The sequence below is a fragment of the Astyanax mexicanus genome, chromosome 10, assembly GCF_023375975.1.
Source record: "Astyanax mexicanus isolate ESR-SI-001 chromosome 10, AstMex3_surface, whole genome shotgun sequence".
NCBI lineage: Eukaryota > Metazoa > Chordata > Actinopteri > Characiformes > Acestrorhamphidae > Astyanax > Astyanax mexicanus.
This window is the reverse complement of record NC_064417.1, coordinates 28,388,761-28,405,390: the sequence shown is the minus strand read 5'-3', so window position 1 is coordinate 28,405,390 and position 16,630 is coordinate 28,388,761. Positions and strand designations below refer to the sequence as shown.

Below are 16,630 nucleotides of genomic sequence, written 5' to 3'. Positions count from 1 at the left end.
CATATATATATTTATATTATCTATTGTCACTTCAGCTTCAAAATGCTGGTTCTTAACCACACAAAACCAAAAAACGTTCCTCTGGGACCCCCATAAAAAAGGATCGAGACCAGGGAAGCTCTCAGAAAAGCCTGGCAGAATCAATCTTTCATGCATCTGACTTTGATGCTACGGGGCATCCATTATCTTGTCTCCACTTCAGCTGACCACGATCTCCTAATGAGGCGGGTTTGGGAGCAGAACCATGGCAGCGGACGCGGGGGGTATGATAACAAGGCAGGGCTTCTTCACGTCTTCTCAAACATCTGCACTCAAGATGGAGAGATCGCATAGGTTTGGTTTCCTCACATTGTTTTTTCTTTTCTTTGCTCCATTTATACATCAAATCACAGAGCTAGAAGGTCTGAATCGTAAAGTTGCCTAACATCAGTCTGATCACAGAGCTGCAGGGGGGCACAGTTGGTCAGTTGTTTTTCAGAATCCACTTTTATGTTTGTGAGCTTTGAGTAAAAGCTGTAATGGATTTTGTTTTATGTCAGTCTTGTGTATAAAGGGCATGTCTCACAGTCAAAATTAGGACTACAATGGTTAGTAATGCTTCTTTATCATTAGATGCCATCAGTTCTGAAAGGGTAAAACATAGAATGTGCTTCCAAGTGACATATATAAATATCAGTCAAAAGTTTGGACACACCTCTTCTCATTCAATGTGTTTTCTTTCTTTTTATGATTTTTTCACTTTGTAAATTTTTATACTCCCAGTCAGCTGGAATAGTTTTCTCAGTGTCTTAAAGGATTTCCTGGAGGTGCTGAACAATAATTCGTTGCTGCCCTATGAAAAACACTTATCTCCATTTCTCCATATCACCATGTCATCTCAGTTGGGTTTACATTAGGGGATTTTGGGAGCCAAACACTGTTTTGTTGACTACATACAGCTCTGGAGAAAAATAAGAGACCACTTAAAATGATGAGTTTCTTTGATTTTACCAAATTGAAAACCTCTGGAATATAATCAAGAGGACGATGGATGATCACAAGCCATCAAACTAAGCTGAACTGCTTGAATATGTACACCAGGAGTGGCATAAAGTTATCCAAAAGCAGTGTGTAAGACTGGTGGAGGAGAACATGCCAAGATGCATGAAACTGTGATTAAAAACCAGGGTTATTCCACCAAATATTGATTTATGGACTAATAAACGTTGTGAATATGAACTTGTTTTCTTTGCATTATTTAAGGTCTGATTTTATTTTTGTTATTTCAGACATTTCTCTTTTTCTACAAATAAATGTCCTAAATGACAATATTTTTATTTGGAACTTATTTGGGAGAAATATTGTCTGTAGTTTATAGAAGAAAACAACAATGTTCATTTTACTCAAACATATACCTATAAATAGCAAAATCAGAAACTGATTCAGAAATTGAAGTGGTCTCTTTTTTTTCCAGAGCTTCATTTCTGCATACATTGTGTCTAAAGGTTCTGCTACACAGAGTTCTATTATATTGGCAGTACTTAAAATAATGTGTGTACATTTGCACAGGACTGCATTTATTAGAAGGGGTGTCCACAAACAATTGAACATAGTATACAGATTGTATGTGAGAAAGTGTGCCTTATCTTTGACCTGCAGTTCATGAGCAAACTCTGCGAAACAATAAAAAAACAAACCTCAAACACATGCAAGCGCACGGAACTCAAAAACCGTTTGTGTTATTCACAGGAAAACTGTCGGAAAGAGTACAAAGCCCCTTCCAAAAAAGATTTTTCCATAAACATCATGTGACTGATGGCAACTATGGTCGATCTGAGCTGCTGAAACAAGGTCAGTGCTGCAACTTTGAAGAAGCATCTTTTCGACATCAAGCTAACCGCTACGTTTCTGTGCATCAACATTATGTGATTATAGGCTGCCCACACTGTGAAGCCTCCAGACAGCGTCCAGATCTGCCGTAACAGATTTGTTTGTGGTTTATTTATGGTCAGCAGTGCCAGGATTTTCCTCACATTTGGTAGCCGACCTGTCTGAGAGTATTACTAAATCCTAGCCTTGAAAATACCAGCAGCTGAAGTTCTTTAATAAAAACAGTGAAGATACACTGACATGCCAAAGTATCATGGGACAGGAACTAGTATCCCATGTATCCTATGACTTTTGCCATGTCCTACAGAATGCTAAAATGACCTGTGGAATATGTCACCGGCAACCATCATTACCATCTACTGTGGTTGGTAATATATTACCACTGTGGGTTGTAATATATTAGCTTTCTATGATGTTTTCCTAGTACACACGTAAGACACTGTGGGTCAAGAAATGTTATATACCTATTTTATCTGGTACATACTATCAAACCTCACTCCTCACTCCAACTCCCATTATTAATGGCACCTTACTCACAAGAACCTCATAACATATAACAACTTATACAGGTGGGTGTTCCTAACTTGTACCCTGAGGTAACACTTCACAATCAAATTATATACTGCTATCCCATGACTTTTTGGCATGTTCATTGTTTCTGTATGAAAAAAACAATAAAACCTTTATAACCATTAAAACGAATTGATCTAATAGTTTCTCTATTGACCAGTTGTTCCAAACTCCCATTGTTTTTCAGTGTAAATAAATGAATAAACTAAATTTTAGCTAGCTAAAACTCACAAAACAACATTGAGTAGCCATAACATTAAAACCACCTGCCTCATGTCACCAAAACAGCTCTGACCCACTTGAGTACAAGATCTCTGTAGGTGTCCTGTGGTATCTGGTACCAAAATTAACGTTAGCAGCTGATTCTTTTTAGACCTGTAAGTTGTGAGGTAGGGTGCCTCCATCAGCATTAATAAGAATGTTGGGTACACATGAATCTGTTCTTGGTTCACCTCTTGACCTTTCTTGGAGAACTAATAGGTACTGGTAGGTACTGATCACTCTACAAATCCTGCCTGATGCTTGGAAAATTTTCACAATTTAATTCTTGAGACACAAAGTGTCTCAGATCCGTACGTTTGCCTACTTTCCTGCTTTTGACACAACTGGCTATTCTGTGAATGTTGCTGCCTGCAAAATCCACCCCTTGATAGGAGTAGATAATGAAACTAGATACAGTATTTTTTTTTATTTATATTGTCAGCTGATCTGTAGAGTTTTTCAGGGTATCAGGGTATTCAAGTACTAGACCTGGACACATTTGAGAGTTTGCAAAGACGAATTGACTAATCTGCGTAAAATACTAAATCACGGTAAAATAAAAACATAATTCTGAAGGCATAATCAGTTCAAAATGAAGACCACTTCAGTTTCTGAATCAGTTTCGCAGATTTTGCTATTTATAGGTATATGTTTGAGTAAAATCAACATTTATTTTATTCTATAAACTACAGATAACATTTCTCCCAAATTTCAAATAAAAATATTGCGATTTAGAGCATTTATATGCAGAAAAAGAGAAATGGCTGAAATAACAAAAAAGATGCAGAGCTTTCAGACCTCAAATAATGCAGAGAAAACTAATTCATATTTATACAGTTTTAAGAGTTTGGAAACCAATATTTGGTGGAATAACCCTGGTGTGTATTTAGAGTTTTCATGCCTCTTGGCATGTTCTCCTGCACTAGTCTTACACACTGCTTTTGGATAACTGAATGCCACTCCTGGTGCAAAAAATTTAAGCAGTTCAGCTTGGTTTGATGGCTTGTGATCATCCATCTTCCTCTTGATTATATTCCAGAGGTTTTCAATTTGGTACAATCAAAAAAACTCATCATTTTTAAGTGATCTCTTATTTTTTTCCAGAGCTGTAACTGAAATTGCTGATCTGAACAACCAAATATGTATAAAGAAAAATCATTCAAAATATCATACCACTGTATATCCACGCCTTAATAGTTGTCATTGGGACTATATCACCATTGTTAATGCCTTTAGTTGTTTTAAGGCAATAATATGGTTTCAATATTGTTTATGGCTGATCTGTAGAGTTTTTTTTAAGTTTTTATCATTCTCAATGTATTCATGTACTGGAACAAGTTTATCTGTTGCTTCCGCAAATTTAAAGCAGTAATCGCTCAAACTCTTTCACCACCCCACAGAAAAAAAATCCAATTATGGCTCATTTCTGCATGATATACGTGAGAAAGCGTCTTTTCTTCTGCTCCCTGTCTTTATGGATCATAAGATTTGCACAGACATACGTATCAACTGATGGTATCTCTAAAAGCTGGCAACATGTGACCGTTTTATGGGATTCAGATGTCAACCGTTGCTTTATTCTTCGAGCCAAAAGACTGCTGCTGTAGTCATCATGCCAGCTGCATATTACCATCCAAGCATTTCCAGGCTGCCACAGTCGCACTGTTGCTCTTCGTGTAACCTTAAAGATCTGGAACCGGCTTCATCTGGAGGGCAATGCGAGACAGAGCCCAGGGGTGCGCCTGCGAGTTCAGAGCCCTGGGAAAACTGCTGATCCCGGGCTTTTTTCAGCCTGTCCCGGGACATGCAGCGGTAGTAGAGACACACTGTGGACAGTCCTTACCGAAACCAGATGAGTCGTAATCCTCTGAATCTAGGTTTTTGTTGTTTAGCTTTGTTTAAGTCACAGTGTATTAGGCAAGGGCTGTGGTTTTGGAGGCCCCTAAGGGGTCTGATGAACTGAGTTTGCCCCCTTTCCTCTGTTAAAGCCTCTGGGTCACTGATGCTGAATGCTGAGATTACGAGTGTGTCCGTGAAGCTCCCCTGGTGTGTTTAACCTCGCGGAGCATAACATTTACGAGCCCGTCTGTGGAAGCCAGGGACAAAGCCATGAGGCTGTGAATGTCATGGATGCAAAATTGAAATCATGCACTTAACATGTTCTCAAAGCTCACAAAGAGATAAAGGGATATTGTGAAGATAGGGTTGCAACTGTTTGTCAACAAAGTTGCTTAATCCTTTGATGAAACGACTGATAAAGAAATACATTTCATGCCATTTAACTCCAAGAAAATGTAACCAGATGTTAAGCATGGTGGTGGTGGTATCATGCTTTGAGATTATTTGCTGTCAGTACAACTAATATAATGGAGTGAGATTCTTCGGCACAATCTCTAGACAGGTAAAACTTAGACACCACTGGGTTTTCCAACAGGACAAACACCACAAACATACATCTGTGGTGGCTGTGGAATAAAAAGGGCCAGATATGATTAAGCTTTGGAACCTAAATATTTATGTGAACCACTTCTGCCAAGAAAATTGACCCAGGATTCTGCAAAAAAAATGTCTAGTCAATATGCAATTTGCTAATGGACATTTTTCCAAATATTGCGTGTAACATATAGTTTTTTTGGCTCTATATATATAATTTGGCCATTTAATGATTTCAGAAAAACACAAAAAAGGAATATGTTGCCATACTGCCATGACCTTCATGACCAATGGTGACTATTTGTAAACTTCTTACTGTCCGGACTCACATCTCTGGGTTTCGTCACCTCACTTATCATGAAATAGCAATTAGTCCACTGCCACGGAGCTTAATTACTTTACCTTAAAAACTATTGGTGCATGTTTACATAGAGATCCATATAAACACAATAAGTGGAAATGGAGGAGCTACTGAACATGATGTCGTGACCGAGAAAGCAAAAAAAAAACGTTTCAATTGCCGTCCAGATGCAAGAGTTTTATCACTGAGTAGAAGTGTAAAATATTTTTCACTGACATCCTCCTGAGAAACGAATCTCATCCGGATAACTTTTTAATAATTTTTTTAAGGTAAGTTTGTTTTGTTGAACAGCCCATCTTTTATTTTTATAACTCTTACTTGCTCTCCAGGGGGGCCACGGGGTCCATCCTTCCCAGTATTCCCAGGAGGGCCTCTTGCTCCTGGTGCGCCCGGCGGTCCAGGTGGGCCGGGTGGACCAGCCTGTCCTTGGTCACCCTGATGGAAATGAAAGAATGAACATGTGGTTAACAGGCAAGTCATGAAGCAGAGGTGAAAAGCCTCACTGAAACAGAAGCCTCGCAGCAGTCATGTCAGGTATGTGCATATTTCTCTATTTGTGATGGGCTATAATTTACCTCCCGGCTGAAACATCGTTTCCAACCTGATTTCACAAGCACTTCATAGGATTTACAACAGCGGTGGGTCAGTTTGTTGGACAGGATCTTTAGGTAAATGAAGTTACAGTAGAAGCTGACTGTTCTTGAACCTGTTATTTAAGTTTAATCTGAGTTTAATCTGAATCATACAATACTGCTGCCCAACTGGTAAAGCTTGGATCACAATGAAAATTATATTGTAAGCTTTTACTTTGGAAAACAAGCTGAACATGTTGCTGGTGTTTACTGCTTACTGATTATTCATCATGGTCTTCATGGTCTTAATGATTTAAAGACTTTACACATCAAACATGGCATGATGTAAATAAAAGTAATACAAATTCTGAAAATGCTGTGTACAGAAAGCTTTAGCAATTACTGGATCTGTAGGTCATTTAAATTTACATACTAATTCTCTGCCAATAATTGAGGCCTGCCAAAGAATAAACTAAAATAGAAAAACTCTCAAAAAGCAGAAAGGGTTGATACAGTACATGGTTATTGTTAAGAAATCTCAATTAGCAAGACCATATATGAGCTACAGATCAGGCAACACCAAAAAACTACACTCATCATCCAAAAAATAGCTGCAAACAAAACACAAAAATAATCAAAAGACTTAGGGCACCAAGTGGTCCAGCGGTTTAAAGTGCTGCCACTATGATCAGGAGAGGAGATCTCTGGTTCGAATCCCGGTCATGTAGCTTGTCATTAGCTGCCGGAGCCCTGAGAGAGCATAATTGGCCTTACTCTCTCTGGGTGGGTAGATGGCGGTCTCTCCCCAAATCAGTCCAAAGGGTGATGTCAATCAGCACGAGGCGTCTGTGAACCGACGTATAGAATCTGAGTCACTGTGCTTTCCTTGGAGTGTGCTGTGATGCTACTCAACAATGCTGCATCAGCAACAGTTCAAAAAGAAGTGGTGGAGGCATCTTGAGTGGAGGCATCTTGTTCAACATCAAGCTAAGCGCTGCTACTATGATCAGGAGATTGCTGCTTCGAATCCCAGTCATGCAGCTTGCTATAAGCAATTGCTCTTGCTCTTTCTGGGTGGGTAGATGGTGTTGTCTCCCCACATCACTCCAAAGGGTGATGTCGATCAGCACAGTGCAACTGTGAGCTGATGTATCAGAACCAAGTCGCGCTTTCCTCCGAGTGCACTGTGATGCTACTCAGCAATGCTGCATCAGAAGCAGTTTGAAAAAAGGCGGTGGCTGACTTCACATGTGTCGTAGGAGGCATGTGCTATTCTTCACCCTCCTTGTGTTGTGGCATGATGGGTGACTGGGGATATACAGCTGGCTAACAACTGAATAACAGCTAAATGGGTGGGACAATCGGCCAAAAAAACACATTTGACACCCCAACTTTTTAGTAAGGAGGTCCTGCAACCAGTGGCCCTACCAATTCTGAACGCACACTCTGTTTCACTACTCCAACAAGAAAATGCTTATCCACATAATGCTGTTGTCTTGAGAGGGAGGATTATCACAGGACATCTTTAAGAACATCTACATCTCTATGCTGAAATGTCTGGCATGTTGTATTACACATGCATTACATACTTCTTCTGTATGTGTAGCTCAATAAAAATTATAAATTATTATCATTTACGGTTTCTGGTATCCTCTTATCACTTTTCTTTGCAACTGTTTCTTTGATGAGGAGTGTATCTGGACACAGCTGAGAACAGAGAGTCTCGTCGCCTCATTCCTAAATTTTATGAGCATCTTCTCACATCTGGGATGTTTTTTGAAGCGCCAAAGTGATTAAGACAAACTGTTTTTCTGAAGTCCATTAAAATGTTGGAGTAGTTGACATACAGCAGAGCTGCCATCTTAACTATCGCTATAGCAACACCAGTGCCAAGTTTGTTAGAATTTAATTGTGCAAAAAAATTACTTTTTTTGCAAATCACTGTCAGTTCCCCATGTGTCTGAATTAACTGATTAATGTCCTTATAAATCACATTTGTTGTGTACAAGCATTTACTCCAGTCATCCCCATCTGCTGGACAAATGTTATTAATTAATTACCATGGACAATAATGTTGATGTGCTCTCTAAACTTAGAAATAAACAGAATCCTTATTTTACCAATAAGATGATATAGAATTAGGGTTGTAATAATTTTTTTTTATCTTACATTTACTGACACATGCATGTATATAATCAGACAGTTGCCGTATTTTTCGCACTATTTAGGCACATTTAAAATTTGACATTGTGCCTTTCAATCCTGCGTGCTTTTTGTATGAAGTTTATCAGTCAGGTTGTAAAGAGCAGTAAAGTCTCTCTGCTGAAGTACAGCATTATACAGGTGTTTTAGCACCGGGGCTAGAGTAGCATTAGCATTAGCCGCTAAATTAGCCCCATTCAGTGGAGAGTATCATCAGCCTGTAGCCTGCTCCCAACCCTGGCTAGCACTGCTGGAGTAGCATTAGCATTAGCCGCTAACCGCGCTAGCTCTAAAACAAGCTACGTGGGACGACCCGCTAGTTAATATCACCTTGGCTTATCAGAACACACAGGGTTCCTTATTGATGTGCTGTCAGTTAGTCGCTAATGCTACTGCTTGGGATTCTCAGCTTACTGTAAATAAACAGAAGTGCTTTATTCACCCTAATAAACAGTTTTCAGGAGAGAAACCTGAGTAGGTTAACATCCAGCGCTTGTTTGATACTAAAATAAAGTCTTTTTTTATTAGTTTTGTTTACTTAGCTTAGCTTTACTTAGCTTAGTTAGCTAGTTAGCCTACTTCATGGTCACTATTGAACAGGCTACTTTTGTCATGGATGTAAATCATAGCATGAAGGTTTTCCTGAAAAATCTTTCTAAATGTTTATAATAACTTGTGGAATTCATGCCATGAAAGATTAAAACTGTTCTCAGGGCAAAATGAGACCTGAATCAGTACAATTATACCCTTCCATGCATTTCAAAACCATCTAATTCTACAATGGCTTGACTGTTTTTACAGTGAGCTTAAGGTCTATGGGTTTTCTACTATTTTATAAGGTCAGGAAAACAATTACTGTTCATGGTAATTACTGTCAATGGTATGACACACATACAGCAAATAATAATAAATAAGCACATACTGTACATACAACATACTGACTTGCCACAAGTCATGGGACGTTAGCCTAGTATCATATCCCATGACTTTTGCCAGAAAAAAGTCACAGATACATGGACAGGGTCTCCTGAATTGAATGCGGATGTGATGATTTCTGCCAAAGATGCTTGACCACCAGTCACAGTCATTATCACCCACTGCACACCGTCCACTGTGAGTGGTATCATTACTCCCCATAAACGTAACAATCAATTTCCATACTGCTGTTCCATGACTTTTGGCACATCAGTGTACATACGCATTCATAATCAAGGCACACACACACACAGAGATTGAGTTAGTGTAAAGGAAAGCCCAGTTCAGTGAAGTAAAGCCACATGCCTGCACTCATGCTACCTTCAGCATACGTCTCTGGAAGGTGGGCTGGTCAGCAGAGATGAAGCCGTGGTCATAGCGAGGATAGACCATCTGAGTGACCGTAAGCAGGACGAAGAGGTAAGATGACAGGAAGAAAGAAGGAAACTCAATCAGAGCAGAATCTACACAGTCTACAACTGAAGACGGCAATGCAGAGCTTTGGAGAGAAAGAGGCGTCAGGTGATCACAGAGATAACAGGAAGATTCAGGAAGGTCATCTGTGGTCAGCAGGAAAGAAGAGGAGGAGGGGAAATTGGTCTTCATGGACAGATTCCATAAGGCCAGAGGGTACGGAGGGGACAAAGGGACAAACCTTGATGAGAATCTGGTTACTGTGGAGACCTGCATGAGTGGCCTAAAGTGGGGGATGGACATAATTTATTACAGATCATTTCAACCAATCAGCATTTCCACTGCCTTCCTGTTTTTAATTTTTTAATTTGATAGTGGGAAACGGCTGAAATTCATCATGGGATCTCAAATGCCATGATCTATCTATCTATCTATCTATCTATCTATCTATCTATCTATCTATCTATCTATCTATCTATCTATCTATCTCTCTCTCTCTCTGGGATAGAGTAAAGAGAGGTAGAGATAGGTACAGAGACTGAAAGGGAAATAGAGAGAGAAGGAATGAGAGAGAATAAAGAGAGATAGAAAAGGTTCAGAGACAGAGAGAGAGACAAAGAGAGAGAGTAAAGAGAGGTAGAGAATGGAACAGAGAGGGAGAGAAAGTAAAGAAAGTTAGAGAAAGGTACAGAGAGAGTAAGAGGGAGAGAGAATAATGAGGGGTAGAGAAAGGTACAGAGACTTTCAGAGAGAGAGAGAGAGAGAGAGAGAGAGAGAGAGAGAGAGAGAGAGAGAAGATAAAAGCTAAACAGTCAGTAATAAATGTACTGAAGTGCTGTCAAAATTCCTCTCTCACTTTGCCTTGATCCCAGATTTGTAATGGATCATTACTCTTCACTGCCACCCTGCAGCAATATAAAGGTGGTATTTGAGTGTTTTTTACACTTATTTCAGTGTTTATAGGCTGCTACTGATCTGATATGTGTGGCACAGTAGTGAATTACACCACTTCCTGCCAGTGAGCTACCACATCGTGTGGGAGACTGGGGTTCAATTCCAGGTCTAGGTAACTATGCGGTGCTACACCAATAAGAGTCCCTTACACAACATTGGCTCAAATCTATAATATCAATAACCTTGTAATTGCTCTGGATGAGAGCGTCAGCTAAATGCCATAAATGGAATAATTCACAAGCATGCCAACGTGAGTGTGCAGAGTTGTAAACTGCCCCAGAATAATAATATTAATAATACCCCAGTCTCTTAATCTCTTAAACACCAAACTGGCACTGAGGTGGTGCTCCTTTTGTTGCTATTTGGTATTTCCTGACTAATAAACTTTTATTTACTGTATGGATGCAATATGAACCAACAGCTTAACCCTTTAATCCCTTTAAGTTCTGTTTTTTGCCTGTACTTCATTTGTTCACCTTTAGAGACAAAATGTACATATTAGTTTAATAGTATCCACTAAATAGTAGCTAATATTCAGTGTAATGTATATCTGTGAAGACTTACCCTTGGCCCAGCTTCCCCTGGATCACCCTTTAAAGATAAAAGAAACAAGAAAACAGAATATTTCCAAATATCTCAGCAGCACTGGAAAAACTGATCAATGGCATTAATCTAACCTAAAGCAGCAGTATATATAATGTACACATTAACATTTTTTGTCTGTAACAGCGAGAATGGCATCTTTATCATTCATATTCTGGGCCTGATATGCTGCTAACTGCACTATGTAACTCTGATAAAGCGAGAAGAATGAGAGAAAAAAAAGTGTGTAACTGTAAAATACTGTAAAACACCTCAGTCCACATGTTTCTTACACATTTATTAGATGGTTCCATTTCTCTTAGCTTGTTCGGAAATGCATGTGTTACTGTATGTGTTCTATAGGGATGGCTCAAATGTAAATTACACCATCTAATTGTAGAGGGGAGCTCAGAGTCAAGAAATTGCAATTATCCCATAATGCTATTTTACATTATTATTATTATTTCTTTAAAATATTCTGGTTTAAAGTTTAAAGCATTATGAAGAATTGGTAGTTCTTGCTACTGGCTGCCCTCTGTAGTTAGAAAGTGAATTTCCGAGCTGAGATTCAAAATCATCTCTGAAAGTGAAAAAAGCATTTGGATTAAGGTAGTAGTGTAACATTGCCAGGTCTTACCCAAATAAGGCCTGTTACACTGTTTTTGTTGTTCAGCTTCAACAGAGTTACATAGTGCAGGTAGCAAAGTGTAGCAAATAGAGATGCACTAAACTGGAAATTCAGGTTTTCGTTCATAAAAAAAAAAATATTTTTTACATTTTTTTGTATTGTTGAACTATATATAAGTGATTTAGTCTTTTCCTTTACTTTCAATATTCAGCTAAATAATGTTGATTGCCGAATATTTGGTGCATCCCTAGTAGCAATAATAGGTACACTGTTCCCCTATTAGTGTTTGTTCCTCTATTGCAGTCAGTGGAGCATCACCATAATACCATTTATTCATCTACAATTTGAAACCTATAATGCAACCTTGTGTATTTGCCAGTACTGATAACAATCAGATACCATATTTTCACCTCTGTTAAATTCACTACTAATTATTTAAATATAATTAGCTTAAAGCAGCTATCTAAATAACATTATGCTTGAAATGTGAAGCAAATATTTAATAAAATATACATATGAAGCATAGCCTATACTGGCGTGTAGGTTTGAACTTGACTTGTAGGCCAGGGTTTAAAGGTTATCAAAGAGCATCTCACAATACGATATATCATGATCCGTTGCTTAAAACACCGATGATATCACAATACTTGCGATATATCGCAAGACAATTATCTACAATACTTTTACAGCATCTGTGTCACTAAAAAGAATAATATTCTCCTAAATAAGTTTCTATAATCCTAAATAAGTTTCTATACTCCTAAATAAGTTTCTATACTCCTAAATAAGTTTCTTTACTCCTAAATAAATTTCTATACTCCTAAATAAGTTTCTTTACTCGTAAATAAGTTTCTATAATCCTAAATAAGTTTCTATACTCCTAAATAAGTTTATTTACTCCTAAATAAGTTTCTTTACTCCTAAATAAGTTTCTATAATCCTAAATAAATTTCTATACTCCTAAATAAGTTTCTATACTCCTAAAAAAGTTTCTATACTCCTAAATAAATTTCTTTACTCCTAAATAAGTTTCTTTACTCCTAAATAAGTTTCTATACTCCTAAATAAATTTCTATACTCCTAAATAAGTTTCTTTACTCCTAAATAAGTTTCTATACTCCTAAATAAATTTCTATACTCCTAAATAAGTTTCTTCACTCCTAAATAAGTTTCTTTACTCTAAAATAAGTTTCCCATGCTTTAATAAAAATATATATTTTTGACACTATGTATCACTATTGTATTGCGAATGAAAACAATATGATATATCGTGATATCAATATTTTGTTCCAGCCCTATTTAAGAAATTCTGATAGTTATGATTATGTAGGCTAATGGATCATGTCAGATTTCTTAAGCTAACTGATCCAGTGATTTTGCCCAGAATAAGACCGATACCGATACTGAGTTCTGGATCAGCACAGCCCTAGGTAAAACACTTTTTATCTACTGCACTGTCAGCTTGGTCTCTACCTGTGTTTGCGTGTTCATTTATGTCAAACCGAGCCTCAATTAACCTTGTTTGTAATCAGTTAAGGAACGTCAAAGCAATGGGAAGATTAAAGACCACGTTGGGAGCATTGGCACTCCTCTGCGTTGCGATGAGTCTGACAGGGCAAAACTGATTAGGGGAAAATCAGACAAACTCCAATGGCTCCATTTGTCTCTCGCCAGTGGCTGGTGTAATCAACAAGAATATTCAGAGGCTGGTTCTGTTTACCAGTGTTTTTCTCGCGAGTCACATCGTTCGTGTGTCCGTGTGCACGAACGGCTACATGGAATAAACGCGCCGGTTGCTGTGAGACGCTCTGCAAACACATCTGGATGTTGTGAAATGGAGAAGACTGTGGGAGCGCTCGGACGGGCGATTACCTTTGTAGGTGTGGTCTGCGGAGACATGTGGGCTAATGGATGCGTTCTGTACGTGTGCGGGGTGTGCTGAGGTCACTTATGTGTATCAGTGTTTACCTTATCTCCCTTTGGTCCAGAGAGTCCCTGAGGAGATGAGAGAGAGGAGAAGATATGATAGTGTCAGTTAAAGATGAAAGATTTACTGCAGATCCTGTATGGGATCTCCATTCAGGTAGATAAATGAATCAACCTGACGTGACATAATTTGAGCATTAGGATAAGTTATAAGGTTGGTATCATCACTACCACCTGTTTCTGAACTATAAGGAGCTTTCCAAATGTTTAGGCAGTGCGGAGGGGTATAGAAGGCAGGAAGTGAACAGTCAGTTCTTGCAGTTGATGTGCTGGGTGCAGGAGAAATGGGCAAGCCTACGAATTTCAGCCACTTTTCAAGCTCAGGATTTTCTTTTTACAGAATTTTTGCTCTCCAATTTAGCTTAGTCAATTAATTTAATTAATTCCTTAAACCTTGTAAATACAGTACAGCTCTGGAAAAATAAGAAAGCACTTCACTTTCTGAATCAGTGTCTCTGGTTTTGCTATTTATAGGTACAAGCTTGAATAAAATTAACATTGTTGTTTTATTCTATAAACTATGGAAAACTTTTCTCCCAAATTCCAAATAAAAATATTGTCATTTAGAGCATTTATTTGCAAAAAATGTGAAATGGCTGAAATAAAAAAGATGCAGATCTTTCAGACCTCAAATAATGCAAAGAAAACAAGTTCATATTCATAAAGTTTTAAGAGTTCAGAAATCAATATTTGGTGGAATAACCTGGGTTTTTAATCACAGTTTTCGTGTATCTTGGCATAATCTCCTCCACCAGTCTTACACACTGCTTTTGGCTAACTTTATGCCACTTCTGGTTCAAAAAATCAGCTTTGATACATCAGCTAACAGACAACTATGCCACCCAACATTACAATGACAGTGCAACCCAGAAAGAGCATGGACCCTGACAGCTGCTTCAGTGTTTTGGCCTCCTGAGCCTTCTATACTAGTGTTATTTTCTGGACACTGAATCTCTTGCTCTGAGAATTTGGTTTATTTGGTCAAGTGTGAAAGAAACAATTTTTGGTCTTTCTGTAATTGGTGGTGTGGTGTTCATTTCGAGCAGACCCTGGTTCATTCTGCTAAGTGTATTGAAGCTAAGAGTAACATGTTAAGTGGAATTTCTGAATTTGACTTGTGTTGTAGTGCTTGACATCGGTTTGCCCAAGTATTCTCTTGAACATGTGGTTATATCAACTATTGCTGATTGTTCTTGAGCAGATGTGTGGAATCTGAACTATCTGCTGCCAGTGCCAAGTTTGGGGTCGCAATAATGGCTCTCTTTCCACTAGTCTGCTTTGTGACTAACCATCTGCATGGCTAAAAACCTACTGCTTTGAGAGTGGTCATTGTTTGCAGATGTTCCTATATGGCAATGAATTGGACACCAGAAAGTGATACTCTTTGCTGGTTGAGTGTTGGTTTCCAAGCCAAATAATACAAAGTAATGAATGGATGAACCTGTGTCATTGGTGACAAATATTACAAGGCCCCTTCAGTGGTCTAGTGGAATCAACTCTTCAAAAAAGTCAATGTTGTTTTGGGTGCATAAGGGAGCAGGGCAGTTAACTTGATACGAGTTCTTGGTTCATTCTAGTTCAGTGTACTAAATAGCTGTCAGACTGAAGATCTGCAGTAAGGTTGAGAACATGTGAAGCTCCAGGTAAGCAGAAGGTGGGTGACTTGCAGTCTGCCTCCTGCGGTGGAACAGCTGGGCTTTGAGGCAAATCCAACCTCAGCCAATATCACACCTGGTTAAGATTCACGGCTGGATTTTTCTCGAGCGTGAAACAAAACATCTTGACGTCTCTTTTGCAAGAAGAACAACAGATTGATGATGTTTGGAGGTCTAACAGAGGAGATGCGTTTTCAGAGAGTCCTCTCAGCCTAAGTAGTTTACATTGTTATGGACAAATGACTTTCCCTTGGCAAAGACAGCGAGAGAATCTAGGGGCCCTAGGAAGATGACCTATGTGGAAGAATGGGAATTAAGAATGATGAGTTTCTTTCTTTACTGTGTAATCCATTATTTCCATCTCATTGTGGCTAGATGGATGGGGACTAGAACTTTGTGGTCTCAGTCTCTATACAGTATCTTTTCTGATAAATGGCCGGAAAAGCCAGACATGTTGTTTTTAAGTCCTCTGTCTCCACACAGGGATAAAACCACACTTCCCCATTTAACCAGCATGGGGTAACAGTTACCAGATGGGTTTAGAGACTGCTACTGAAACTTCACTATCTAATTGCACACAGGGTCCAGCCAAAGCTGGAAACGTGTCAAACTTTCCCAGGCGACAAGACAAGACACATATCTCAAATCTGCAACCAAGACTGAAACAATGAACGAGGACGAGTAGAAGTTACCTGACTTCCTTTAGGCCCAGGAGAACCCTACGGTTGATGCAGGATAGAGTGGACATAGAAGAAGAACAAAATCAATGTCAACATTTAAAAAAAAAAAGTCTAAAAGGGTTATTTCTACACGTTACACACTGAAATTCATCATGATGCCCTGAATGCTTTAAATATTTTCCTACAAGAACATTGATTTTAAACAAATCAATCATTGTCTTACACAATTATCACAAACTGGAGATCCTCCAGATCAAATTTTTGCTCCTCAAAGACTCAGCCTCTCCAGGATGCTACTGATAAACCAAACCAAATCAGACTTGACACACTGCCCACATTGCCAAAAGTACCAATTTGTCTTATATAATATTGTAATTCGGAGACACTGATTTTTGGGTTTTCATTGGCTGTAAGCCGTAATCATCAACAATAAAAGAAGTGATAAACAATTAAAATGGATCACGCTGAGTGGAATACATCTATATAAT

General features: G+C 38.6%; 1 protein-coding gene across 1 annotated transcript in view; it reads right to left on the bottom strand.

Moving 5' to 3' along the window:
• Window positions 1-16,630, bottom strand: part of col23a1a (collagen type XXIII alpha 1 chain a) — a 225,211-nt gene that overhangs the window by 20,566 nt on the left and 188,015 nt on the right. The window contains exons 7-11 of the mRNA XM_049483808.1: window positions 16,155-16,181; window positions 13,790-13,816; window positions 11,176-11,202; window positions 9,565-9,636; window positions 5,813-5,929 (exon numbers count right to left, since the gene is read on the bottom strand). Of these exons, the coding sequence (XP_049339765.1) occupies window positions 5,813-5,929; window positions 9,565-9,636; window positions 11,176-11,202; window positions 13,790-13,816; window positions 16,155-16,181 (270 nt within the window). The remainder of the gene's footprint in view (window positions 1-5,812; window positions 5,930-9,564; window positions 9,637-11,175; window positions 11,203-13,789; window positions 13,817-16,154; window positions 16,182-16,630) is intronic.